General features: G+C 42.5%; 2 protein-coding genes and 1 long non-coding RNA gene across 7 annotated transcripts in view; 2 read left to right on the top strand and 1 right to left on the bottom strand.

The window, feature by feature from the left end:
* SEPTIN10 (septin 10) overlaps nt 1–21,300 on the bottom strand; it is a 48,544-nt gene extending 27,244 nt beyond the window's left edge. For 2 of the 5 annotated variants that reach the window (XR_005294113.2, XM_043508752.1), the window contains exons 1-4: nt 21,030–21,183; nt 12,298–12,415; nt 10,906–11,101; nt 7,805–7,991 (exon numbers count right to left, since the gene is read on the bottom strand). Coding sequence is in view for 4 of the 5 variants with exons in the window: in XM_043508752.1 (XP_043364687.1) it covers nt 7,805–7,991; nt 10,906–11,101; nt 12,298–12,415; nt 21,030–21,059 (531 nt within the window). In the remaining variant the exon portion in view is untranslated. Of the gene's footprint in view, nt 1–7,804; nt 7,992–10,905; nt 11,102–12,297; nt 12,416–21,029 lie in introns of all 5 variants that reach the window. The other 3 variants (XM_038410872.2, XM_043508812.1, XM_038410881.2) reach the window with 2 other exon arrangements.
* On the top strand, nt 19,544–26,682 carry LOC122458929. The gene is made up of 2 exons (XR_006279295.1): nt 19,544–19,597; nt 25,081–26,682. It is a non-coding gene; the product is annotated as an uncharacterized LOC122458929 (long non-coding RNA).
* Nucleotides 21,227–26,682, top strand: SOWAHC (sosondowah ankyrin repeat domain family member C). Its single transcript, XM_038387762.2, has one exon. The coding sequence runs from the start codon at nt 21,470–21,472 to the stop codon at nt 23,213–23,215; it is 1,746 nt and encodes a 581-aa protein (XP_038243690.1). The 5' UTR covers nt 21,227–21,469; the 3' UTR covers nt 23,216–26,682.
* Nucleotides 26,683–27,866: the final 1,184 nt, after the last annotated feature.

Here is a 27,866-nt window from a genome sequence, read left to right as displayed (position 1 = left end):
GCAGGAGCAGGTGGAGGGAGACATCCTGACATTAGCCTCCACCCCCCCACCCCACACACACACAGCAAGCAGGAGGCTTAGGGAGCAGCTCCAAGGCAAAGGGCAGGAGCAGCATATGGCAGTGGGGGGAGGGACAGCTGAACTGCCAGCAATTGATAGCCTGCTGGGCAGCTGCCAAACAGGGAACTTAGAGGAGAGTGGGGAGCTAATGGGGGGCTGCCAGTCTACCCTGATTCCAAGCCCCCACCAACTAGCTGCGAAGGGCTGCTCTTTTTGCAAGCAGCGGACAAAGCAGGTGGCTGCCAAACAACGTTATAAGGGAGCTTTGTGCAACTTTAAACGAGAATGTTCACTAATTGATCAGCAACGTAACAATGAAACAACGTTAACCAGGATGACTTTAAGTGAGGAGTTACTGTATTGAATACCGACTCATTAAATGATCATTCTCTATTCTGTGCACTGAATGAGACTATCCTAATTAGTATATGATATTGTCATGATTTTGTCACAGAGATTGTGAAATCCTGGAAATGGCTGTAAAAAACACATCTGATTAGGTCCCCAATCGGAGTGATGTTAACAACCTGATGCACAGGGTCACGGCGCAATTCGTGTCTGGCTCATGTGGCCTTCTACAGATGAAGACAGAGGATCAGATGAGCCAAACTTAAGTGACACTATGACCCCATGCGCCAGGTCACAAGCCCCAAGCTTATGGGACAGGAGCTGCCACTGTGGGGTTAGCTTGCTCTCCAACACCCCTACTGGGTCATACTTTTTAGCAGCCCCATTATACTCTTGTATATACTGATAAAGTGAAAACTATATTTGGCGATTTTTCCCATGATTTACTGTTTTTTCCCCACACACCTCTGCTGTGAAACTTTCTAAAAACATCCCTACCAAAATCATAGTCTGAATCATAAAATCATATGCACAAGGGGGAACAAATTAAGACTGCACAGGCAAGATTAACTCTGGCATTTCCTAAGTTTCGAGAGCTTGACTTTGCAAACAATGTGCTTGTAACTTATGGTATTTTGTACATAATTTCTTAGTTTTTTTTTCTTATTAAAAAAACTTGGATAAACAAACTCCATTATGAGACATCAAATTGAAACCCACATCAGCATGTTTGGAATCTTTAGATCCACCACACAGACCTCAGCCACTTGAACTAATGGAGTAACTGATAGCAATAGTAGGTTGTCATCTTCTAAGCGGACCAGCACTAAATAGAGATGGGGCATTTTGCCAGTCCGTTTCAAAGATGTTTGCTAACAGCATAGGAATGGCGAGACACAAGAATCTTCCATTCCAGGCTCAGGAGAAGAGTGCACTCTATTTGGCAGAGCCTCTTCTGCCAATTCCCCCCAAATTTGGCCCTTCTGCCATGTACCATCCAGTTTGTCCCTTTCCCATCTCTGGCTCCTCATCCCAGTCCCATTCTTCTCATCTAGCTAGTCCCAATCTCCATGCCTCAGGCTTCTGATTCCATTCCCAGTCTCCTTGCCCAACAAGCCATTGACTCTGGACTCTCCATCCCAGTTCCAGTCTCCCCCCACTCCCAGTCTCCTTGCACAGTAAGTCCCAGTTCTCCTTCTCTCAGCTCCTCATCTCATCCCACCAGCACGGAGTCACCCCCACCCGGATTATAGTCCCAGTCTTTCTCCCTTAGCTCTTCCTCTAATCTCAGTGGCCACCTCACATTCTTGTCCCAGTTTCTTTGGCCAACTAGTCCCAGTTCTCCTACAGCACCTGGCTTGATCATATCTGCCTCTCTCCCCCACACTGGTTTCCAGTCTCATTCTTCTTGTCCAGATAGTACAAGTCTGTCACCCAACTCCTCATCTGATCTCTGTCTTCCCACTGGTCCCTAGTCTCCACACACCTTCCATTTCCCTTCCAGACAATAGCCCATACTTCCTCTCAGGTCCCACCTCTTCCTTCTCTGCATTCACACCAGGTAATTTTCTACTCCATGTTGCCTGGGAGCCAGCAAGGGGGTCATGGAGAGCACAGGAGAGACAGGCTCCCTGCTCTCTGTTTCTGATCCTGGACCCAGCCCAGCCTACTGCAGTCCAGAGCTGCAATTGCAAAGAAAGTACCGCTTAGCTGCAGGCTGCAGCATGACCAGCATGGATGGAATCTTTGGACAATTTAGCTACCAAGTTCAAGCAAGTCTCTACTGAGCATGTGCAAACTCTAATTTTTTAAAGTTTTATCACTTGGCTAAATGTGGGCAGATTTTCACAGGAAAAACAAAAAGCAAATCCTTGATACAAAAACCAACCTCATGCTAAATTTCAAGTCTCTGCTGCAAAACATAGGGATGCTAGAGATTCTCAAACAGTTATCAGAATTTTTAACATGCGCTAAATGTAATTTTCCTTGGCCTCATTCTCAGAACCAGCTGATCCAATGTGGCTGATGTTTTTTCTCTCCCTCCCTCTCTCTCTCTCTCATACACACACAGATGCCCAGCAACCCTGAATCAGATGCCCAGTGTGCAAAATTTCAGTCCACATGGTTAAAGTCTGGCAAAGGTAAAAGCATCTAAAAACAGTTTTATAATTGGAAGTTTAGGGCAACCGAATAGGTGTGGCCAACAGCTCCATATTATGTACTTACACACACTTTTAAAAAACCCCAGCAAATATGGCTTCTGAAGGCCATTAATTCATAATGAGAGAGACAAAGTGGGTGAGGTAATATTTTTTATTGAACTAACTTCTGTTGATGAAAGAGACAAGCTTTCAAGTTCTGTGACTGGAAGAGCTCTGTGGAGCTTGAAAGCTTGAGGTTCTACTGTAGGCTTGTTGGTACCAACTGGTTCCTTTTCCGCTTAATGTCTTACATCTCACATATGAAATGCAATGGTTTTATACTACCAAATATGTGCCTAGATAATCAAATCAAAACTTCTAAAAAATCAAATGAAAATAATTTTCATTGTCTTCTACTAGTTTTCTCTCTGCAATATCCATTTTTGTATGGTGAGTGTGCTGTTGAAAATGAAGCCCTTTTTTAGTAATTATGACAGAACGTACCCCTGTATATATACACACTATTGTAATAATCTTTGTACAAAATATGCCTTGTAAGGTATCATTTGAAAACTCAATTTGCTGGTCATTATTGTCCCCTGGTAAAATATGTGAGACAACACTGCATGTGACGTTTAAGATTCCTCTGTACGGTGTTCCACATGTTCCAGCCAGATGTTGGCAACCAGGTCTGTCCTAAACAAAGGAATGTGTGCTCTGCTTAATTTGTACTTAAGCAGTAAACAGAGTCATCAAGCAGGAAGGGAAACAAAGGAAGCTCAAACACGTGAAGAAACATTCTTCCCCAGACTTTGGCGGGCTGGGCCACCGCTTCCCGCAGCTCCCATTGGCTGGGAACGGCAAACTGCAGTCACTGGGAGCTGCGGGGGACTGTGCCTGTACACAGTCAACCTCCGCAAAATATCTCACGGCTCGCAATCAGCTTACTCTGATGGGCCGCATGCTGCCCGCAGGTTGCCCACCACTGGTTTAAATTGTATCCATGTAAGTCAGTAACGTCTTACACTAATGCCAAAGGATTTTTGATGAATTATGTTCCTTACCTCCATGAGTAATTCCAAAGACTTTCTTTGCCTTTTTACTTCTGCCACATACTTTTCAGGTGATCTTAAGTGTACTATATGCAGCTTCCTCCAAAACAGTGTTTGTGCTGAACTCTCAAATATATAATCTTTGCTTAATTTTAAGGAGCAAAATGTTCTGCTACACTGAACTCCATGAGCCCCTTATTCCCACAGTAAATCTGAACATCCCGAAGGCCAAGCTTTCAAATACGTTAAGTGAGAGTAAGCCACGTGTCATTTTTCTCACTTAAAGTGAACTGTAAATATTTTAGCAAAAATGAATCAAAAATACATTTGTGTGCTGAATTGTCTCAAAGGGCGTGGTGATCGTGATGGGGAATCGTTCTGGATGTAACTAATTTTAAACCAAATTTTTTTCCTCTCAATTCAGTTCAGGTTTCCTGAACTTGAGTTGGGCTACTCAACTCTTGTGTTTCCCCTCACACTGTAGCTACCACTGGTAGAAATATGCACCCAACTCACAGAAGGTTACACATATTTTACAAACATTTCAAATTTTTTGTTTAAGTCTATAAAATTGCCATTAAAAAGTATCACCAAAATCCTGACCTAATTTTTCTATCATTTTAAAAAGTAACCCCAAATCAATCAGAAGCGAAATTCATATAAGTGTTTTGTCAGAAATGCTCTGCTGACATGAAAAAGAAAATATCTGATTTTCAAAACATTAGATAAACCACCTGAATATGAAGACAAGTGAAAACCTGTTTTGTAACATATCACATTAGTACAATTAGTACAATTTCAAATTACAAATGAGTGAATTTGCATGCTATGATCAGTACAAACAGCTAGAAAATTCATGTACCCTTAAATTCTAGAGGTTCTGTGCCAAAAAGAGTAATAAATAAAAAAAGTTTCCATCCACTTTATATTCATATTTTTGTAATGGTATTTATTTCTAAATGAAATAAGAACTCATTAAAATATATTGTTGATATAAAGTTCAAAGCCACTTACCAACTGCAAATATAATCATAGAATCATAGGAAGAGCCCTCGAGAGGTCATCTAGTCCATATCCCTGCATGCACGGCAGGACTAAGTATTTTCTAGAATATCCCTGACAGGTGTTTGTCTAATCTGCTCTTAAAAATCTCCAATGATGCAGATTCCACAACCTCCCAGGCAATATATTTCAGTGCTTAACCCCACCCTAACAGTTATGAAGCTTTTCCTAATGTCCAACCTAGACCACCCTTGCTGCAATTTAAGCCTATTGTGTCTTGTCCTATCCTCAGAGGTTAAGGAGAACAATTTTTCTCCCTCCTCCTTGTAACAACCTTTTATGTGCTTGAAAACTTATGTTCCCCTTCACTCTTCTCTTCTCCAGACTAAACAAATCCAATTTTTTCTATCTTCCGTCACAGGTCATATTTTCTAGATCTTTAATCATTTTTGGTGTTCTTCTCTGGACTTTCTCCAATTTGTCCACATCTTTTCTGAAATGTGGCACTAAGAATTGAACACAATACTCCACCTGAGGCCTAATCAGCACCGAGTAGAGCGGAAGAATTACTTCCTGATTACAACACTCCTGCTAATACATCACAGAATTATGTTTGCTTTTTTACTCAACAGTGTTACACTGTTGACTCATATTTAGCTTGTGATCCACTACAACCCCCAGATCTCTTTCTGCACTACTCCTTCCTAGGCAGTCATTTCCCTTTTGTGCAACTGATTGTTCCTTCCTAAGAGGAGTACTTTGCAACTGTCTTTATTGATTACTTGCTTAATGACGGAAACACACAAATCTCTTTTCATAGCTCACAAGACAGACTACTACATCATACACAGTACATGCAAAGAAATCACAGTTACAGCAACACGCAACAGGATGATTCACTTTAGAGCATTTTTAGGTGTGCTGGCAGAGAGTTCCAAAGGCATCAGGCAATACTTTCAATCACCAATTTAATCCTTGAAGTGAACCATCCATCATATAATAGATCTTGAAAATGTACATAATCTTTCATACAAGCTATCTCAAAATGCTTTACAGATATAATGAAACACTACTACTAGGAAAGGTGTGTTAGCATTGACTTTGTTTACATATTCCCATATTCCAAAAAAAAATAGTTGCAATCAAAACTTTTTCTACTATACAAATTTAAAAAAAAAAAAAAAAAAAAAAGAGTCAACCCAGCTAGTTGAAAGCATTTAATGTTTTAAAAACTGTTAGTTTTCCTTACTACAATAACTGCAGTTCTCCAAGATTACTGCTTGTACTGATATTCACTCTGTGATGAGCAATAATTCATCCTTAAACTCAAGTGGGGATTGAGAGGTCTCATTTGAACAATGACGTAGGAGTCTTCTACCAAATTGAAGATCTAATCTAGAAGCTAAATCCAGGAAATAATTCTGTACAAAATTACAGACCGAATTCCAGGTAATAGTATTTCATATTTCAGTGACAAAAATATCTGACAAGCAGAAGAGGTCACCTTACACCTGAATGTCCGCCAATACCTATCATTTTAATACTCACTAATTCGTAGGAAGAAAGTATACAGAATCTAATTCACTTAGATAATCTGAGTGAAAATTAGCTAATCCCCAAAAATATCCCTGTGTGCTACCAGGAACTTCAGTGCTTTACTGTACAGTTTAGTCCTGTTCAGATAGTAAATAGCCACTTCACATCCAAACAATGTGGTCTGGCCTCTTTTTACAGTGAATGGAGCATTCGGAAAAATACCAGTAGATAGAATTAAAATCAAATTAAATTAAAATCAGAAACCACCTTTGATAGGAATTTGAGGAAGGCATGTTGTTATACCATCTTAAGAAATACCATATTCAGTGAATCAGCCATTAGTGTCTGAATACCCAAGGCTGAACTGATATAATTACCACAAGGTGAAACGCAAGGTGAAAAGGTGGTTCTACTACCTGGGGCAAGCACCACATTTAAATATCATTATGGGATGGAAACCAAAGAGGTGGAAATATACAAGGTAAACCTTTTAAAAATTTCTCGGCTGTGAAATTAGAAGAGTCCTGTCCCAGTGGTGAAATGCGGCCTAAGTCATAGGCAGGTATACTTTCACTAGTTAAAGGTGAGCCCAGACTGTTTAAGGTGCAGCAGGCAGCCCACAATAAAGGGAGTAGAAAATTAGCAAGGATTAGACACCGTCTGTCTTGCGCATATGAAAAATCACTTTCATTTCATACAGGAGGGATTTCTAGTGGAAAGCCACACTAATCTACTTTCCAACACAGTTTTCTGGACATCTTCAGAGCAGTTCCAGTCCAAGCTGTTCAGTCAGCTAGCATCCTAGGCTGACAGACACCCACATCTTGTATCTTTTCTTAAATAAGACTGAGTGTTCTTTGGGACAGGGACTGTCTTTTACAAAGTCTGTATAGTGTTTAGCACAGTGGGGCTCCCAACCCTGATTTGTGTCTCCAGTCATTATAGTAAAAACAATAGTAACAACAATCTTCTGAATCCCAGGCTGCTGAGCCCACATTAACCACTAGGGCCAGCGAGTTAATGGACCATAAGGATAAGACATATCTTGAAGAGGATCTACAGTGCTGAGACAAATAGAGAATTTTGAGGGAGTGGGATTCCAGAGCAAATCACAGGCCCTATTCCAGATGGCAGGGCTATTATCCCTCAGGCATAATCTCCCCAGGGTATGGAACATGAGATACATGGAATGAGGACAGCAGCAAGAGTCGCCAGCTAGGAGGTACAGAAAAAGAAAAGGAAACACACCAGATGCAGAAGAGGATAGTACTATGGAAGCTGACCCCTGTCCAAGTTTATGATCGGGCTACATGGAAGCAATTGACTTCCAGGAATACTGCTCTGGTGAACTAGACACTGAAGGAATCCAAGGTAGAAGGGTTCTGTCAACAAAGAGACAGATTTTGTCCAAAGAAATCTGCCACAGAATTTTTCATTATTGTAAGATGTTTTTACAATTTTGCCTAATGCAGAAGTCCCCCTCATCCCTTTCAATGAGCAAACAAAAAAAGCGATATTTCTTGACAACATAATATGTTGACTTTACTTTAAAAAGTGACAGTATTAAAAAGACCACAAATAAAGAATTGTAAGAGCAGCAAGATGTTGCAAGAAATAGGAATCTTTACAAATTCATTCATTTAAACTGGTTTCAAACAATCTTACCTTGCTGTCAAGATTCTTCATGGTTAACAAGTCAAGCGTTTTAAGGGAATGACCTGTAGGTGAAATAAAATAGAGGCAGACATGGATGCGAGTGTCATGGTAGTTGTACAAGGAGCGTTTAATTTTCAGTTCTTCCTGGAGGTAGGCCTCAAATTGTGCATCTATGTAATCCACTATTGGCTGATAGCTGGGGAAAAAAATGTGATGTGTTAGCAATCAAAGATTAGTTTCTCTCAGACAGAGAGGGACTAAAAAAGGGAATCCCTGTTATATTTTTCTGCATACTATTGCTTATGCTTTGGGGAAGTCTGTGCCACTGTGCAATGAAGAATTTTCAGAAATGAATGTTGTGCACGCAGAATTTCCTTTCCCCCCACAGAAATAGGCTGCAGTGCTGCTAGCTACCATTAGGGACCATTGGACTCAGCAGAGCCCAGCTTGCACATAGAAGACATTACTGGTGAGAGGGAACTAGAGAGTTCCTGGCAGCTGAAGTTCCCAGCACGCCCTGAGGGAAAGAGAGAGTGGTGCACAGGAAACTCAACACAAGCCTGGGACCGAGCATCAGGTTGTTTCTCCCTCTGGATCTCTGGGGGAGGGAGAGAAATGGGGAGAAGGGGTGTCTGGGCAAGGGGGCCCGCAGTTGGGCTGTGGGGAGGAGGGAGTTCAAATGTATTGGCTGGAGGGGGCCCTGCAGGTGGGCGGGGGGGGGGGATTGTGAGTGTCTGGCCCCCCAGCTGGGCTGGGGAGGGAGGGTAGATGGGGGTAGAGAAAGAGCAACTGGGTTGTCATAGGGGCTTATTTAACTCTACTCCCAGGGGCATTTTTGTGTGTGTCTGTATTGTTACAGACATACTTGCTGACAGGTATTTTGAAATAAATTACCAAAATAACTGAAACTGGTGTGATTATATAGTGTTATTTTGACAAATAAAATTTGCAGAATTTTACACAATATTTTTAAATTTTGCACAAAATTTTTAATTTTTTGGTGCAGAATTCCCCCAGGAGTATATTGCTTTACATATCAACTATATACACTGGAAGCTCAAGAAGTCATATGCTAGAACAGGATATTAAATGTATGCATAGTGATCAAACTGTCTACGCAATGTAAAACTAAAGTTACTGAATACTAGTCTAAGAAACTAATGCAGCACAGGATGGGTGAAGGATACAGTCAAATTTTTCTCTATTGGTGATGAAAAGCAGAGTATCAGCTATGCTTTTCAATGAAATCCTTAACTGATCCATTTAATGGACTTCTATAATTTCTGTAGTCTCACAATTCAATCTTGGAAATAACAGATCATCACTATAAATAGCATGTGACTGACACTTTTCATAATTATGATATTTTCATATCTTTTGGAGATCAGTATTGTGTTTTGGGGAGCTTTATTACTGGTAAATGTGTTTAAGAGAGCAGGAACTTATCCTCTAAAGAATGAGAATCTGATTTGTATTTTAACTACATTTTAAAGTTTCTTTGCCCTGTTTTGTATGATCCATAATATATCTTCAAAACATGTTATTGTATAGATAAGAGCAGCAGGTCCTGAGTATCTGTTGCTGCACAGAGTGTAGACCAAATCATGGGAGGCGAAATTTCAAAGGCACTGATTACATGGAAAGTGAATTTGAAAGAGGTAGAAGACAGCCTTGCTTGCAATATGAAATATTTTACTGCGCATCATTAACACCAGCATCTGAGATTTTTATAATCTAAACATTATCCATCAAAGAAAGGGCAAGACTAGGCAAGTCACTAGCAGGAAAACTCTTTCGTTGGTATCCTATGCTATGTTAATTAAGGCTGCGAGTTTGTCACGAAAGTCACAGATTCTGTGACTTTCCATGATCTCCGTGACTTCTGCAGCAGCTGGTGAGAGCTGTGGAGGTGGTGCCTACAGGCGGAGGCAGCATGCAGAGCTCCCTGGCCACGCCTCTGCCTAGGACCTGAGGGAGGGGGATGTCTCCGCTTCCAGGGAGCCCCCCAGGTAAGCGCCACTCACAGCCCGCCTCACACCATCCTGTGTCCCAATACCCTGCCAAACCCAAACTCTGCTGCTGCTGGGGGTGAGGGGGAGGTGCGGAGACAGGTACGGAGCCTGCTGGCCCTGCCACCCATGCTCCCACCTCCCCAGCACCAGCGGGGGTCCTGGGCCACACACCACTGCCTGCCCGCCCTCCAGCACCTGCGGGGGTCCAAGCTGCGCACCACCACCTGTCCCCCACCCCACTAGCATCCGGGCTGCCCTTCTCCAGCACCAGCGGCTCCCCTGGGTACCCCTCCCCCCACAAGTTTTAGTCTGGAGTGAAAAGTAATGGACAGGTCACAGGACATGAATTTTTGTTTACTGCCCGTGAACTGTCCATGACTTTTACTAAAAATACCCATGACTAAAACGTAACCTTAATGTTAATTTACGTTCTGGAAGTGAATGGACAACCTTCATCCATGCCCAACACTACTTGGCTCTTAAATAATGCAAATTATTATTTAAAATGCTTCATAGTACTGGTCATTCCAATAAAAGTCTGAAGAAAATCAGTTCAATAATTATGAATATTTAAATTCATCAAACTGAACTCACAGAAAAGAAAACTACACTCACTAGCTGTGTAATGCTCCATCTTCTAAATACGCTGTTCAACGTCAAATATACCTACATTTAGAAAATCCAGATGATTTTTCTTTCAATTTACATTGTTTTGTAAATCCCACTGAAACTTAAAAACACAACTCTGTAGAGAACATATTATACTGTAACTTACTATCTGTATAATTATATGAAAGTTCAAAAAATGCCCATCACTATTATATATTTTATTGATATAATTTCTAACACATTATAAAGCCATGAACACATGAGGGCAGAGTAAATGTTGATTTCTCAAATGATTTGCTTGACAAGAAAAAAATACAATCCATTAATTATGTGGAAAAATGTATAATTAAATATCTGGAGTACATATGTAATTTGTACCACACATTTTTCTTAATCACATACCTAACTTGAAAAGCCTACTCAGACTCCACAGTTCAAGACAAGATTATTTTCCATAATCAAATTCTTACCACGCAAAGAAACACTAACCTATCTTCTTTGTTTATCTGGTCACCAAATCCCACTGTATTTACAATGGTCAATTTCAATCGAACATTGCTTTCCTGGAGTTCGTACGTCTGAGCTCTGAGTCTTACATTTGGTTGAAAATGTGTTGATATGCGGTCATCAAAAGTGGTGTTAAACAAAGTATCTATCAAGGTTGATTTTCCAATTCCAGTCTCCCCTAAAAAAATTAAAAGAAAAAGTAAGAAGTTTGCATTTGTATACATTTGTACAAAGCATAATAGGTGTTGTTATAGTTATTGCCCCCTTGAAAGAGTTTAAATAGAAATTACCTGTTAATTGGCTTCTCCAAATATATGAGCAAATTCTTCTTTTTGACCCTTAGAAGCACCAGTAAATGTGTCTTGTACAAAAAAATCAATTGCCAGTGCCTCATTACCTTGAATGTTCCCTCAAACTTTCAATTCCTTGACAAGTAGAACATATGCACACACACCTACCAGTACTCAAAGGGAAAACAACAACAAAACATACCTTTGAGCAGTAAGGGAATTCTTTTTGTGCCTCTCACTAGAATCTTAAAATCCAAGAATAGGATTAGTGTTTTATAAATGAGAAATAAAGATTATTTAGCATGCTTACATAGGCCTGCCATGGTGGTCTAGGCACCAACATTTCAAAAATCAGTGGGGGACAGGGGAAGAGAGAAAACCTTAACACCAAGAACACTTTACTATTTCATTAAGTCAGTAGTAAAACCACAGCTATCCATCTTCACAATGTTACACAAGTTTTAAGATTAGCTATTCCATGCGTATAGGGAGGTCTGTTTTTCAACCACACCAGCTAATAGATAGAGAGGAAGTGAAGGACAATTATGGGTTGGTGTAGATAATTTATATCCTTGCTTAGTTCAATGTTGGGTTTCAGGAAGATGCATGGTTGTGTGTCTGCCTGTATATCCAAAGAACTCCAATACATTCAGCCAGAAATTTAATAAGTATAAAAATGCTTCAAGATCTCCTACCTATAGACCTGGAAGTGGCTTGGGTTCGGTAATCTGAAATACTTTACCTATGGGGAAGAGTTGGATGTAGACCACAAGTTTTAAAGAATCCTAGAAGTTGCTCATGAAACAAGACTTAAGGCATCCTCAAGCCTGATCATGAAAGTACTGTACAACAAAGATAATCAAAAGGATGGTTGCGAATAAAAAGAGGCACATTATGGTTCATAATTAAAAAAGCAAAAACACCTTAGGATCACATTGGATCAATACTGCAGTCATTTCCTTATGGGAGGTAACAGTAACCTTGTCATCCACTTTTTTTAAATTACTATTTGTGCTAAGAGATAGTTTATGGTCAAATACTTAATATTCACTGCTGTCAATAATAAAAAAAGTATATTACTTACCAATACAAAGAATATTGAAGCAGAAGCCCTGGTTGATGGATTTGTTAACCAACTGATCTGGTAAGCTATCAAAACCAACATGACCAGACAGAGATAAGGGTCGACAGTTATCATTTTGCTGTGGAAAAATGATTATTTAAGAAAATGTGTTGCCAAACAATTAACAGTGATAAACAAGGAGATCTATGAGTAAACTACAACTCTTCTTTATGTATGGTAAGTGATAGAAGAAAACATTAACAGTTTGCAAAGTCTGTCAGTGGAACAATAAGTATCATCTCATTTAGTGAAATGATGGCATAAACAGTTGAGTTTTACTGTAGCCAGCTAATTTGCCATCAAAGCCAATGAAGTGAACGGGACTACTCACATGATTAAAGTTAAGCACATGCTTAAGTGACTTGTGAGATCAGAACCTATAAACAAAAGAAAGCACACTAGTCTAATGAAAATGGAAACTTGTGGATGAAGGATATCCCAACTGATTTACCTCTAAAAATAAAGAAAAAATTCAGAGAACATCATGAGGGACAGCAGTTCAAAATAGAGACTGAAAACTTGAGGAAAAACACACATACGTACACACAGATAAAAACGTATTCTAAATGTGTGAGCGGTGAAAACTTTTTAATGTGTAAAATTATCCATACATCCTAACTATAATGGATATTATTACATATGTAGTTAGAATACCAGAAGCGTATACTTCTTTTTAAATTATTTAATAATGAATTGGTACTTAGATACCTTGGTGATGGGTATATGAGAAATGTCTAACATAAACAGTCTAAAATAAAAGGAAATATTCTTTTTCCACATATTAACTGTAGAACCTGAAATGCAATTTAAGAAACAACCAGTCAGCATAAACAGATAGACAAAACCATGATTATCCACAGGTCCGTGTTATTCTGTGTTCCTATGTTTCCAATCATCAAACCACTATCAAATCCCTAAGCCTTCCAATACAGCCAGCATCGTAAGAGTTAACCTTAACCTGGGTTTACATTCTAGGCTTTGCCTACTTCACTAAGTTTGGGGGATTTTTATTTAAATTTAGAAGCTCAGGGAAAAGTGTCATCCTTTACACTGAATATGTTTGGACATATTTCAGTCAGGCCTTTTGATGTTAGTTTAGCACTTACGAAACTGCGCTGAATCTTTCTAGCGCACATCTCTTATCATAATTTAAGTATTTATTCATTCTCTTCTTGATTTTCATGTGTGAGGCTAAAGGCTACTCTCATTCCCATATTAGACTGATAGTGCTAGAAAAATGTACATAGACAAAAACAATTTAAGGAGAAAACACTACATTTTAGGACTATCGAACATGTGCTTCTAAAATTAACATGGTATTAACTGAAAACAAGTTCAAATATAGTCACAATCTGAAAAAGAGAAAATGACAAAATACCTCAGGAAAGGCACTCCAATGTGTGGGAGCCAATATAAAAGAAGAGACAGAAATGGTTGTGGTTGAAACAAACAAATGGGACATGGAGTCCCTGATGGAGCAGAGGGGACAACAGGCAACATAAAAGACAAGATTATACAAGCCACGAGGGTGAACACAAGAACAGCACTTCTGTCTAACAAAACTGAAGATACAACCTGGTATATGAACAAAAATCAAGCTATATTATTTCTTCATAACACCAACAATTAAGATTTGAGACACACAGAGGATGTTAAGAGTCTCAGCACAATTGTAGAGGGATACCATGCCTTTCATATCCTAGTCATTGGCCTAAATCCCGACTACGTTAGTTGTGCCCTAAATTACCATGCAACTGTTTGCTATGTTGCATAAGTCACTAACAGTCTCAGTGGACAAATGTCTACAAAAACAACAACAACAAATGGCACCAATCCATCTATGTCAGGATTTGAATCCATCCACAGGGTCGCATAGAGAAAGCTACCGATGGACTTTCTGTACTTGCTCAGTGGAAAAATAGCTATAGCTGTCAATCTGGTACCTTTTACTTTAAAAAAATAAAAAAAATTAAAAGTATTCCAGATGATGAATTTAGCTTCCAAGTTCGTTAACAATGAAGATGACTGAATAGAACAAATTTTCACCGCAAAGCGAATAATGGCACTGAAGTATAGTAAACATGTGCAACAACAGGATGCCTTTTAATGATTAATTTCCTAAATATAACCGTACTTCACTACACAACAAAAACTTTGACTATACCAGTGTTATGTAGTTCATATCAAAAGTTCAACTTGGCTTATTTCCTTGGGTCCTTGAACTTCTGCCACATCAGATACCTGTAGATGAGTGTTTTTGTCAGGAAACTGAGTGGCTCAACTTCTGCCAGAGATATTTATATCATTTTCAAAATTTCTTCAGATACATGAATTCTTGGAACAGCAGCAATTTTGAGAATGTAACTATATGGTTACAAGATATTTACTGTATTTCTTATCTTCACTCAGTGAACATAAACATAAATTATGAATGGAAATTAGATTGTCATATTATTATTCTTAGAGTATAAAACCACAAGGTACAAAATCTCATTTCAGACGTGAGATATGAGAATGAGTAACTTGTAAAACAGATTTCAGAACCAGTATATGGACAAATTTAACTAATAAAATATTTGCACAGATGTGTACAGTTATCTGAAGCCTCAAGCATTTATGGATTTATTTTCACAACTTCCTTGTGCAATAGAGAAGTCTTCATGTTACAGATGGGTCACAGATGGCATTAATTGATTTGTATACACTCCAAGAGAAAAAGTGAAAGAGCCAGGAAATGAACCTGGATCTCCCAAGTTCCAGCCTAGCCCCTTATCCACAAGATCATCCTATCGTCTTCTTTCTAGCAGAACACTCTTTAAATAGCATCAGCTGCTGAAGGTGCACAATCAGCAATGGATCAAGAATGCATCAGAAAATTCTGCTATGTTACCAGTTTCAGATGTGAATAAACAGACTTTACATTACTTTTTTTTTTTTTAATTCTTTAGAATTGAAAAACAGTTGAAGAGATTTTGTTCTCCTGTGCTGGTATTTAGAAGGATCTTTTGAGCGGGTCCAACTTCAATACCAAACATGTATTCTTCCTCCCACTTTCTTGTCCACATACAGGCCCGCCTGCTGACTCTTTGGTTTCAGTTTCCCTGCAGCTATTAATGGTAAACACTCTCTTTGGACTTGTCTAAACACAAAATTTGTACTGCTTTAACTATACCACTATAGTTAAAATAGTATACACCCTCTCCAGTGTGGACACAGTTATACTGATATAAAGATGCCTTACACCAAAATAATGGAGTTTATTCCCATACCGGAAGGGGAAGAAGATATACTAGTAAATGTATCTTCATAGAAGTATAACCTGAAACCACACCAAGGGGGTTGTATTGATACAACTACTTCAGTTAAAAAAAAAAAAAAAAAAAAAAAAAAAAAGCACACTCCTAGTCCAAATAATCATACTGGTACAAAAAAATGTGTGTAGACCAAGCCTTTCTCTGTCTAAAGTAGGAATGTAACTAATGTCTTCAAACATAACTTAACATTTTAAAACATTTGTTAGTTGGGCTTTTTGGTGTAGCTTAGGCCATGACCAAACAAATACTGCTATTCTTCCTCTTCTGTGGAAAAGGGTCTGGCAAAGGCATGCAAAAGGAGATCAAGATCCCTCTATGCCTCCTTGAACAATAAGGAAGCAGATCAGCTCCTAGATGCTCTCGATGGAGGTCACCAGTATGCCCCAAAGAGAAGATGGTGCATTATATTGATAAGGTTGGTTCTGATAGGATTGACCTGGCCAGTGCCATGCCAGAGGTGGATACACTTGGGCTCTTGAGTGTCTCTGGTCTGTAAAGAAACTCTCACCTTGGTGATCTGAGAGATGAAAGGCTCCCTGCTGGATGAAGAACAGAAGGTGTGTCCTAGTGATGGAGATGAAGAATAAACATCATTGAGAGGCAGCACTGAGGACTGAGGAAACCTCAGTACTAAAAGTTCAGAAACACACACCAGTACCAAGTGTAGAAACACTGGTGCCAATGGTGGTGCCTGGGACATAGTTATCTTCTCCAACATAGAATCAGCCACTACCAACAAAGATTCCATCGATGGTGCCAATGTCGATGCCAGCATCAATGTCAGTGATTGAAAACATACCTAATTACTGAGCATTGCTTGTGCTTCTCCGGTGCTGAGCCAGAGACTGAGCCCACATCACTTGTCCATTTGATGAGTGGGCTTAATGCACTTGTTCCCGGAAGAGCAAAGATTTAGGCCTCTATTTATGGGAAGAAAGGGACTGGTGCCAGGAGCCATGCGCATCCCAGTGTTTGGATTTTCCTTGCTTCAGCAAGGAAACGGTAACAGTCTTCCGTGTAAGGGTGGTAATTGGTATGGGGCACTCCTTGATGCTGGATCCCTACTTGCAGAGGATTTTTTACAGGTACCAACCTTGGATGTTGCATGCCGCCTGGCAGGGGTACTAGCTGACAGAGACTTATCTGATGTCTGATCAGTTTTGTATATTGATCCTCACCCCTTGCGGTCTCATGCATAGGTGCCGAATTTCTAATCTGCTGGGGGGGGTACCCCCGGCTCCGCTCAGGCCCCGCCCCCACTCCACCCCTCCCCCACTTCTTCCCACCCCCTCTCTGCTCCCGCCCAGTTCCGCCCCCTCCCCTGAGCGCCTTGCGCCCTTGCTCCTCCCCCACAGCGCCTCCTGACACCGCAAAAGAGCTGATCTGCGGCAGGCACTGGGAGGGAGGGGGAGGTGCTGATTGATGGGGCCTGCCAGCAAGCAGGAAACACTGGGGACGGGGCAGATTCTGGTAGGGGGGCTGCCGTTGGATGTTCCAGCCCCACGGAATTGGCGCCGAGGGTCTCACGTTCTTCTCATACATTGCTTGAGAAGATATAGCTTCAGCTGAATGTCTCTGGACTGCCTCATTCTTACTGAGCACTCTTGCACACAGCTTCCCCGAGACAAAACAGAGAGTAGCTGTGGCTGTCAGTGAATGGAATTAATCCATTCAGGATTGATATGGGTTGAAATCCAAGGGCTTTGAATCTACCATTTTGGCATGTGTAGAAGGACAGAGAGCAGAGAGACAAATAAAATTTAAGGGGATGTACAAGGTGGAAAAATACTTTAAAGGGAGTTAACCCTAACTACCTAATTTGCAATTGAAGTAAATTCCACTAAGGATAGCGGGTGGACACTACTTGTTCTGTCTTGTTCCCATGAGAGGGAACAGAGGGATAATTGTGATCACTCTGTACTTTCTTCCTTCAACAGGAGCACATGGAGGCAGCTGCAAGTCTAATGGACACTGCTATTCAACAGATTTTGATCTCAGACAACACGTGGCACATGTGTACCTACAGTGGGACCCACACAGACACATACCCCAAGAAGAACTCTGTGGTATTTGGTCAACCCTGTAATAAGTTTGGGGGTTTCTTCAGAGTCTTAACTCCATTATCACCAGGTTTTCCAATGGGTGAAAAAAGTTAGCAGTCAAGTAGGATGGGACATAACGCACCTACAAGCAGACTAACTTATAAAATTGTAAAATGGCAGTGTTACTGACTTAACTGCTTTAGAAAATTGTTGGGCAAATGTCTTTTCTGAACAAAACTGTAATATGTGAGCTATGAAAACATCAGTTTTTGGTTACCTCTCAACTATATCATACAAGTATTTATAGCAAGGGGCAGGAGTGCAGTTATTTAAATTGTATGTTATACTTAAAATTAAACTAAAACCTAATATTAAGACTAATAAGTTAACTACAAAGTATCTTTCAAATCCTAATAACTTCTAAACAACAAGCTTTCCCACTATAGTGAACAGCACTGAAGACAAGTTTTATTCTAAAGAACTGTAGCAATTTGTGCTGCAGGATTGTTCATCTTCAATTATTTTAGTTTATTTTCTTTCAGGTATAGCTACAGTACTTTACACACTTGCATCATAAGCAGTCTTACAATTCTATTCATATTATGTATTGGTAATTTATACAATTCCTTTGTTGAATCTCGATGAAATTCTCCTAGAAATTTTATGTTTGTTCTTCTGTGAAGATTGAATGCCAACCCCATTCAATTACAATTGTCTGGAGCACTTTACTACTATTTGTTAATTTGAGAAATTAGACTATTTGTCTCCACTTCCCTCTAACTATAATATCTACAATCCAATCTAAAACTGTGTTTCCTAACTACCCATGAACTTGTCCCCTTCCAATGCTCCCTCCATTTTTATATTGGTCCCCTCCCCTCCCTGCTATTCTCCTGTGTAATGTTTGTTTGCTTGTGCTGCACTATCTAGAATTCTCTTGCCTCTCCAAATCTGTAAGCCTACTGATAAATTTTAAATCCCCATCGCACTTCATTTTTGCTGATACTGCATTTTTTCAAATCTCCTCTCAGTGCAGTTAACCCACAAGAATACTATGTGGCATATTTATGTTTTAAATTTCAACTCTTCTTTTATGCTAGTCTTTTGCAGTTTTTCCTTTCTGCTCATATAAAAGAGAGTCATGACTCCAGCCTGTGAAACTTTTGTTCTCTAGTTTACTCTCTCTATAATTCTTTCCATACAGAATGCTATATACAACATGCAATATAAAACTGCAATATAAAGCATAATTAAATATTCACAAAATGGAACGCAATGGACTACTTGTTTTGGATGGACCGAAGCAGTGTTCAGCACTGAATCTAGGGGCAAGTGTGGAAAGTGAAGGAAAAGAGACTTTGCATTTCTCTGATTGGGAGTAATCAGGGCACAATTCTACCACAACACTGCTCTAATCTATGTCACTACAATGGTCCCCAGGGACTATCCAACAGCCAAGGATCATCAGCATTCAGCACTTTGGTCACGCACCTTTCAGAATGCCTCATCTGACAGAAAAGCACAAGAACAGCCAATTAAACTCTACCCAGGGATTCCTCTAAACAAGACAAATCCTCAGCTGGTTATTTAGGCCACTTTGGTGTCCCTCACGTCCCTAACAAAGCAACACATGAGATGGAACAGGGCAGAAGATGTGTCTTTATGTCATGAACTAATCAAATTATTCATGGCACCTTAGAGACTAACAAATTTATTTGAGCATAAGCTTTCGTGAGCTACAGCTCACTTCATCGGATGCATGTATTTTCCACTGCATGCATCCGATGAAGTGAGCTGTACCTCACGAAAGCTTATGCTCAAATAAATTTGTTAGTCTCTAAGGTGCCACAAGTACTCCTTTTCTTTTTGAGGATACAGACTAACACGGCTGCTACTCTGAAACCTGTCAAATTATTCGCTACATCAAAAAAAAAAAAAAAAAAAAGTGAATCTGGGCCAAGTTTGGGATTTGTGTATCTGAAGAACAAGGAAGAAGTGGAAAGTTGACAGGATTTGCCAGGATGCAGAGCAAGGTTTTCCTTGAAGCATGCGAACACATAACCCAGACTGTTAGATTTTTGTTGTTGTTGTTGTAAATATGCAGCAACTCTCAGCCATTTTGAGCAAGACAAAGCCTCAGAATGGGATCTTCTAGTAATCATTTTAGAACGCTGACAGAGCTTGCAAACTGTAGTCAACAGATATGCAAGTGTATGGGCCTTCTACACAGGTTCAGTACAGGATTATGGCATGATACTCATTTCTGTTCACAATTTTACCTATAAACTAAGAGTAAATTGACAAATTTGCTCATTATTAGAAATTATTTGAGGGATTTTTTTATTCAAACACCTGCGCGTGCATTGCTCGGGAGCTACAGTTCGCAACCATGAGAGGATTTGCTATCCATAACTATAAATTTATGCTGCATGATTGTTAATCTGAATGGCACTGGATTGGTTCCTACCCTTGGATGGCTCCCAAATTGACAGTTTTCAAGATGGCCACTTCTTGAATACTTCTGAAGTAATCACATATTTTAACAAGTATTCATAACTCTACCTTGCTGTTAGCATTCTTGCCTGGACAAATGTAAAAGCAGTCACAAGCGAAAGCTGTTGTAAGTATAGCTGAAGCAAACTCATGGTTTTTAAACGTGAATCAACGTGTTCATACGCTTCCCCCCCCCCCATCTCGACTTGCTAACGACAAATTTAAAGTTCCACCTCGGTCTAGAGCGAAAAGGAAGCATTCAGAAAGAATAAAAGTTAAGCTAATGAATCACGCTGTCATGCTGATCACTGCTTCCATCCTTTGGTTTGCTCATAACGTGGAGGGAGAGCTCTGAGGGCACAGCCCTGAGTCTTCTCAGGCTGTTAAAACCAACCCCTGATTTCAATGGGGGAGTCGCCCGCTCCGTGGGCCTCTATCTCCCAGCGGCGCGTAAGGGGCTTTGAGATCCTGGGATGGAAACCGAAGGGCAAAACACTGACACTGTCCCATCCCCTGCGCCCCGCACCGCCCCTCAGGGCAGGGGCGCTCCCGCCCTGCCTGGTCTCCCTCGGGGGCGTTTTACGAGCTCGTTGTGGGTGACTCTACGGGGGGGAGGGGGAGGGGCAGTAAGGACCGTGGGGGCGAGGGGCTGTGGCGGACGGTGACTGAGGGGGGAGCCTGGGGCCGGCATGACGCGCTTCCCCCGGGGGGAAGGGGCCGGGCGCGACTCGGGCCGGGGTCTGTGCGGCCTGGCCCGGCGGAGAAAGTTTTTAGGGTGCGGTCGGAGGGGAGACCGGGGCAGAGAGAGACGAGAAAGTTTCACGCGCCCCCGGGCGGGACTCACCAGCTGCCGAGCGACCTCGGAGGAAGCCATGACACCGGGCGGCCGCCGCGGGAGGGGGAGGGGCGAGGCGCGCGGGAAGCTGCAGGCGGTTGGAATGTAACCGGCCGCAGCTGGAGGGTCCGCGCCCGGGGGAGGGGGGCGGGGCCAAGCAAACGGGCGGGGAGGGGCGTGGCGCGGGAGGGGGCGGCCCGAGGGGAGGGTCCGCGCTGCGGTCGCTTCGCACCCCTGGCCCGGGGCGATGCCCGCACGCGGCGGGCTGGGGTCTCGGACGTGACGTGAGCTGGGAGCGGACGGTCCCTGCCCCCCCCCCCGCCTGTATAATGGGCCTCGAGCCGCCGCCGGGAGATGCTGCTGGTGCCGCATGACCAAAGGGCGGGGAGCGCTCGGCCGCCGCGCCCGGAGCCGCCGCAGGAGGCGGCCGCGGCGAGGTTGGGGCCGCGATGGCCGAGGAGCCGGCGCTGAGCCCGGAGTCGGTGCTGCGGTTCCTGGCGGCGCGGGGCGGGCGGGCGCGGAACGCGGAGCTGCTGGAGCATTTCCGGGGCTGGCTGAGCCCGCCGGAGCCGGAGCGCCGCGCCCGGGCCCGCCAGCGCTTCAAGGAGCTGGTCAACGCCGTGGCCACCGTGCGCCTGGAGCCCGGCTCCGGCGCCAAGTACGTTCAGCTGCGGCGGCGCTACCGGCCCGCGGGGCCCCCGGCTGCGGACCAGCAGGACTCGCCCCCCGCTGACCAGCGCTTCGAACCCGGCGGCAGCCAGGCCGCCGCCGCCCCCCTCCATCCCCCCGCGGCGCCCGGGCCCGAGCCGCTGTCGAGCATCGCGGACGCCGCCCCCCTCCATCCCCCCGCGGCGCCGGAGCCGCTGCCCAGCATCGCGGTGACCCCTGACGAGGAGGCGGACTCGGCACAGCGGAGCCGGGACTCCTCGCCTCGTCCCGGGGAGCAGCCGGGGGAGACCGCGCCCGCTGCCCCGGGGAAGCCGGGCCCCGAGGATGGGGCGCTCCAGGGAAAGGGTCCCCCCAGCTGCCCGCAGCAGCCGCCTCAGGCGGGGAGCAGGAGCGACTTGCCCCGGTTGGGCCAGGCGCCCCCGGGCGGCGGCAGGAAGAGGAGCTCGCGGCGCAATGTGCCCCGGGGGCTGCAGCCGGGGCACGGCGGGGAGGAGCCGGGTCCCCCTGCCCGGCTTGTCGAAGAGGAGGGGGGGGCCGAGGCCGGTTCCGGCTCCCCTTGCTCGCCGGGCAGCTCCGGCGGGGGCGCCACGCCCAGGGCCAGCCGCAAGAACTTCCGCGAGTTGATGATGGGCAGCTCCCCGCAGCTGAAACGCAGCTTCTTCCCCGGGGCCCCCCGAGCCCGCGGGGGGGACTCGGACAGCGCCTCGCTGGCCTCCTCCTCCGCCGAGGAAGAGAGCGGCGCGGGCAGCTCGGTAGCGCTGGACCCCCTGGAGCACGCCTGGATGCTGTCGGCCGCGGACGGCAGGTGGGAGAGCCTGGAGGGGCTGCTGAGCTGCGAACCGGGGCTGCTCTCCAAGCGCGACTTCATCACCGGCTTCACTTGCCTGCACTGGGCCGCCAAGCACGGGCGCCAGGAGCTGCTCGCCATGCTGGTCAACTTCGCGCACAAGCAGCGGCTGCCCGTCAACATCAACGCGCGCACCAGCGGGGGGTACACGGCGCTGCACCTGGCCGCCATGCACGGCCACCTGGAAGTGGTCAAGCTGCTCGTGGGGGCCTACGACGCGGACGTGGATGTGAGGGACTACAGCGGGCGCAAGGCCTCCAACTACCTGAGCCAGAGCAGCACGGAGGAGATGCGGAGCCTGGTAGGGGCCCTGCAGGAGGAGGGCGAGGGCGCCGTGGGCAATGGGAGCGGGCGCTGGAGACTCTCCAAGGTGCTCCCCTCCAACCTCATTGCCTACAAACTCTCCCACCACCACCACCACCACCACCAGGGGCAGGGCGAGGAGACTGAGTCCAGCGAGGGAGCAGCAGCCCTGGGCAAGGGCAAGGAGATGAGCAGGAAAGCCTCAAACAGCGGCAGGACGAAACCACGGCTCAACAAAATCCGATTCCGCACCCAGATCATCCACACCACCCCCTCTTTCAGGGGGGGGGAGGAGGAGGAGGAGGAGGAGGAACAGGAGGAGAAGCCACTGAAAACGTCCTTCAAACTCAGACCCAAATCCAATGTCTTCGGATAAGCAGAGAGACAAGCAGTATCTAAATCAGGGGTGTGACATGCTCCTGAACCCATTGAACATGTAGTGCAGAAGAGAGGTGGTGTTTGCAGCTGTGTGTGAGTGACCATCCCTCATCCAGACTTGTGCATTCTTCAGGAGATAAAGCAAAATATTTTGTTCTGAGTTTCATTAAGTGCAACATCTGCAGGGCTCTTGGGATTTAGCAATTTCCAGAAAATAGCTGCTTCAAGCCAAGCAATGGGGGCTCCCCATACTTAAGAGCTGTTTCCTTGCAAGTACAGCCAGGGGCAGTGGGTCTGTAAAGAAGTACTAGGTATGTAAAATCTGTGGGCCTCCTCTTTTTAGAAGCTAGGCATCAGGGTATGGAAACATGTATTTATACTTGGTTTTAAAGTGAGTTGGAGGGGAGACAAAAGAGAATTCAAAACTTTACATTTCGGTACCATATACAACTCTTCATGGACAGCTATCTATTTAAGTTGGATTTCCTCAATACATTCATGTATTTTTAAAGTCTCTCTTTTTCTAATGGCAATACCACATGATTAAATAGTTAAGTACAACATGTGACCGGTGTCAGGATTTCTGTAGATATTTGGGCTCCAGTCCTCAAAGACTTACGATCAGTCTTAACTTTATCTGTTCAAATGACATAATTCAAATATGGAAGTCAATGGGATGGCTAACAAAGGGTATAGTTAAGCATGGTGTAAGTCTTTGCTGCTTAATTGAGGTACTACTGAACTCTAATAGAGTTGGAATGCTAATGCAGAATATAGTAGCGTGAATGAAAGGTCTTTAATTTTTTGTACATTGAATAACTGCTAATTAAGTTCTGTATCAAAGCAATTTTACTTTTATAATCACTGTGAATTCTCAAATACTAAGTCTAGTACCATATGAGTTATTGATCTTTGGTCTGTCTTGCCAACACTACACTAGAGTAATAGCAACACGTTTACAGTTGATTATCTTTATTCATGTAAAAATGTAGGTAATTTTGCCATACATCTCATCCAAGAAAATACTTTTCCTTAGAAAGGAGTATAGATGATAGTATAGGAGATCTTCATAAAACTAATAAGATATTGAAATGCAGTAGTACTGTTCTATGCATTCAATAACTGTGTGCTGTAGTATCTACTAGCTCCTTCAGTGTCATATATGTAGAAATGCTTACAAACTGTGGTAGAGTGAAGGACCTAGGAACTCTTTTCTAAGGCCACCTGTGTCCCTGTTTGTTTGGTGTATTGAGTAAAAGCTGCTTAATGAGGCTTTCTGATTATTTTTTTTAAAGTAGTGGAGGCAACATTCACATTCTCTCTCTCTCTCTCTCTCTCTCTAGTAAAACTGATTTAACTAAAAATCAAATCTTTAGTTTGAAACTTCAAAATCCTTACTGTCTTACAAAAAAAAATGTATGGAAATTCTCAAAGTAATTGTTTTGGAAATTCTCCACCTCAGACTGGTCTATTCTAAATTTGTTCTATACAGTCTACAGTACTTTATTGGTTTCTCTGCTGTTCAGGTCAGATAATCCTGCAAATCTTGGAAGGCATAGGCTATTTTAACATAAGGTTCTTCAAAAAGACCTGCATCATGGATGCAGCTGGCCATTGAATCATCTGTGCATAAATGTCAAAATACTGCCAATGAAAAATGTTTCTAAGTTGCAGTTTCTTGTAATCTTACCAAGAGTATGACTTTAGAAATGCATAAAATCTAAATCTGAGGCAGTAGTTAACTGCATGCTGCAAGGGCTAGAAATCTGTGTATATATGGAGAGTTTCTCCTGAAAGATCTGTGCTTTCTCGTTTTGACAGGTTTCTGCATTTTGGCGGCAATAGCATGAGTGCCTACAATAGATAAATAAGTTAGATGTGGGGGAGAGGACTTTGCCACAGATCACTTCCCAATATTTGCATGACTGTTGACCTTAGTAAGCTATGATAGTCACATAGGTAGGCAATTAATACTATGCCAAATTGTTATGAGAAAAACTGACCTTGATGAGCAGTTCAATCTATTTTACACATTATTTAGGTTCAGGTCATTGTTTTTGTTCAGAAACACTAAAAATCATGGGGAGGTGTTAATTTTATAATATAAAATTCCATGTGCCTTCACTTTTGGTTGTACACTACAAACATGGGTATATTCAGTCCTGAAGAGCACTTTCGTTGATATGTATATGGGGCAGAGCTAACAGTTTGCCCTCAGCTTTTTCCTGCCATATAATCTTGGTGCAACAAGAACTGGGTGCTTCAAAGGGGGAAGTGCACTTGAGAACTAGGTACTTGCTCCTTAAACTTTCTGCAGTGCAGAAATAAAATCTTTATACTAGATTTTCTGTAAAGCAAACTGAAGGCTTGTTACATTTACAAGATTCTAGCTTGAGGCTCCTTGAGCACTATATTCCCAAGTGGGCACACGCTTCATGCTACTACCTATTTCCAAATCTTGACTACATTAACCATTAGCGTAGCAGTTATGAAGCCTTGTGTAACTTTCATTTTGACTGAGTCAGGGGTTGAGCTTTTCAAGTCTAGATCTGATAAAGAATTGCACAAAATAAAGAATCTTGAATTGGTATTCTGTTGGTGATCTTGGACGACTATTCATTTTGTGTTATAAATTTCAATGGACAATTTAGCTTAATACCAAAAAAAAACCCTCATTAATAACTGGGAGAACCAGTAAAAATTACTGAAATTGACAATTGGTAAATGTGCATCACGATGTAATTCACAGTTTAGTTTTAATTTGATATTTCACAACACACTAGTAAATGGCTGTAATATGTCTAAAAAAGTAATGAAGTCTTAGTGGTATGAGACCTTCCCACAACACTAGAAAATCTGAGTTATGGTGGCACAGGCTATTGGTACACTATGGTGAGTAAAAGTGCAAAATTAGCAAGGTTCTACTGTAGTTATTCCAAATGACTAGCTAATCAAAGTTCTGCTTGTGCTATCGGACTAAAGACTTTTATTTCACCTCTTGGCTTTCACATTCCACTCCTTTTTATTTGAGCTAAAACAAGTTTCTCTGTGGGGAAGGAGGTTACTCTTGGTACCCTTGTTTCAGGATATTCATAGTCTACTGGTATTCTTAAATGTATGTATTTGAATCGGCAAATATATTGCTGAGGAAGATGTGAATTGAACTAAAACAATTTGTATGGTACAAAAAAACTGTAGCACTTACTAGTCTTTTTTTAATGGTACACTTGAAATATTGAATGTTTATCCATTATTCAATTTTTATGATAGTGTGATGCAGCAAGCCTGTAACTTAACCATTTGATCACTTGTATTGCATCTTTGCCTGAAATATTAGAGGCCTGGATGCCTGTCAGTTTTTAATATAAGTTTGTTTTTTTATGGGTGTTTATCTGAATGGATATTTGAGCTAAGAATCTGCAGAAGTCAAACTTTAATTTTACTGAAATAAACAAATGCCAGTGAGTTGTGTTTTGCTTTAACTTATTTGTGTTTGTACACACAATTAGTGTATATACTATGTATCTGTTTGCTATTTTCAGATTGGTCTGTAGAACCATTACTTTTTTTTTTTGGTTTTAATCACCAACATAACTGATGGGATATAACTCTTGAAGCACTAGCAAGTGGAGGGGAAATACAGTCTGTTCTTTGTAAGACGGTAACAATTTTTGCTGGCTATTAAGTACTCTTGAATAGTTCACTTTAAAGTTCATCAAAGTGCCCGTGAAGTTATTCATGCTAGATAGGACTGGCCTTTTAAACAAAAGGCAACCTCATTTAGGCCTAACCTCTTAACTGCTGCCCTGAACCTGCTGTTTCTGTGCAATCAAAACTGACTTTGAAAGGACAAATATAACTAAATAGTGGTCTTGATCTTAGTCTCATAGAACACAATACCAAAGTAATAGACCAAAGCTTGTTCACGTATGAGACTGAGGTTTTCAGTTCGTGTAAACTCTTTTTTGTCACTATGGATAATCTGTGTATGTACATATAGTCATGCTACTAGTAACTGCCATATCTACCCCATTTGCTGATTTTAGGGCTCAAGTCCAGATGAAGGAGCAATGCTGATGACTGTAAATACCATCTCTATTTCTAGTTCATGCTTCTTTGCGTTGTTTTTTCTTCTCCCCATAATGGTCTGTTGGAGGTGAGACAATCGGCTAGCCAGCAAGCCTGCCACTTTCTTCCTTTGCTTACACTCATGAGGGGTGAAGAGTGTTCTTGTAGTGTGATGGGTACAGCTATTCTCCTCCCTGAAAGATAAACGAGATGTGATCAGCTGATCTGATCTTGCTAGGAGGCCTTAACCTACCCTTTGTTATGGTTATGGGTTGGAAAAGTAGGTGACACCACAGCACGAAAGTGTTAGTAGTTTTTGTAGGAATCTCTTGCTGGGTAGAGCTACTTTGCCCATCTCTAGTTCCCACTACCTGCACAACTGTTGACCCTGCCAATCCATCTGTTTTCCTGAACAGACACTTTAACAAGTCCAGTAGTGCGCTTTACATGATATTGCTAGCTATAAATCTGATGCTCATGGGAGTTTAACCTAATCTTTGTCATTTGTCACAAAGATTAGGTTAAACTAAATACATCCAGATGCTTTCCTTTTCTCTATCCTTGCCTTGTAATAAACAGCT

The sequence above is a fragment of the Dermochelys coriacea genome, chromosome 1 (assembly GCF_009764565.3).
Source record: "Dermochelys coriacea isolate rDerCor1 chromosome 1, rDerCor1.pri.v4, whole genome shotgun sequence".
Taxonomy (NCBI): domain Eukaryota; kingdom Metazoa; phylum Chordata; order Testudines; family Dermochelyidae; genus Dermochelys; species Dermochelys coriacea.
The sequence above is the reverse complement of the archived record's forward strand: the minus strand, read 5'-3'. Positions and strand labels throughout refer to the sequence as shown.

Bases quoted from the DNA above. Each gene is read 5' to 3' on its own strand.
- SOWAHC (XM_038387762.2), top strand. From the start codon at position 21,470: ATGGCCGAGGAGCCGGCGCTGAGCCCGGAGTCGGTGCTGCGGTTCCTG.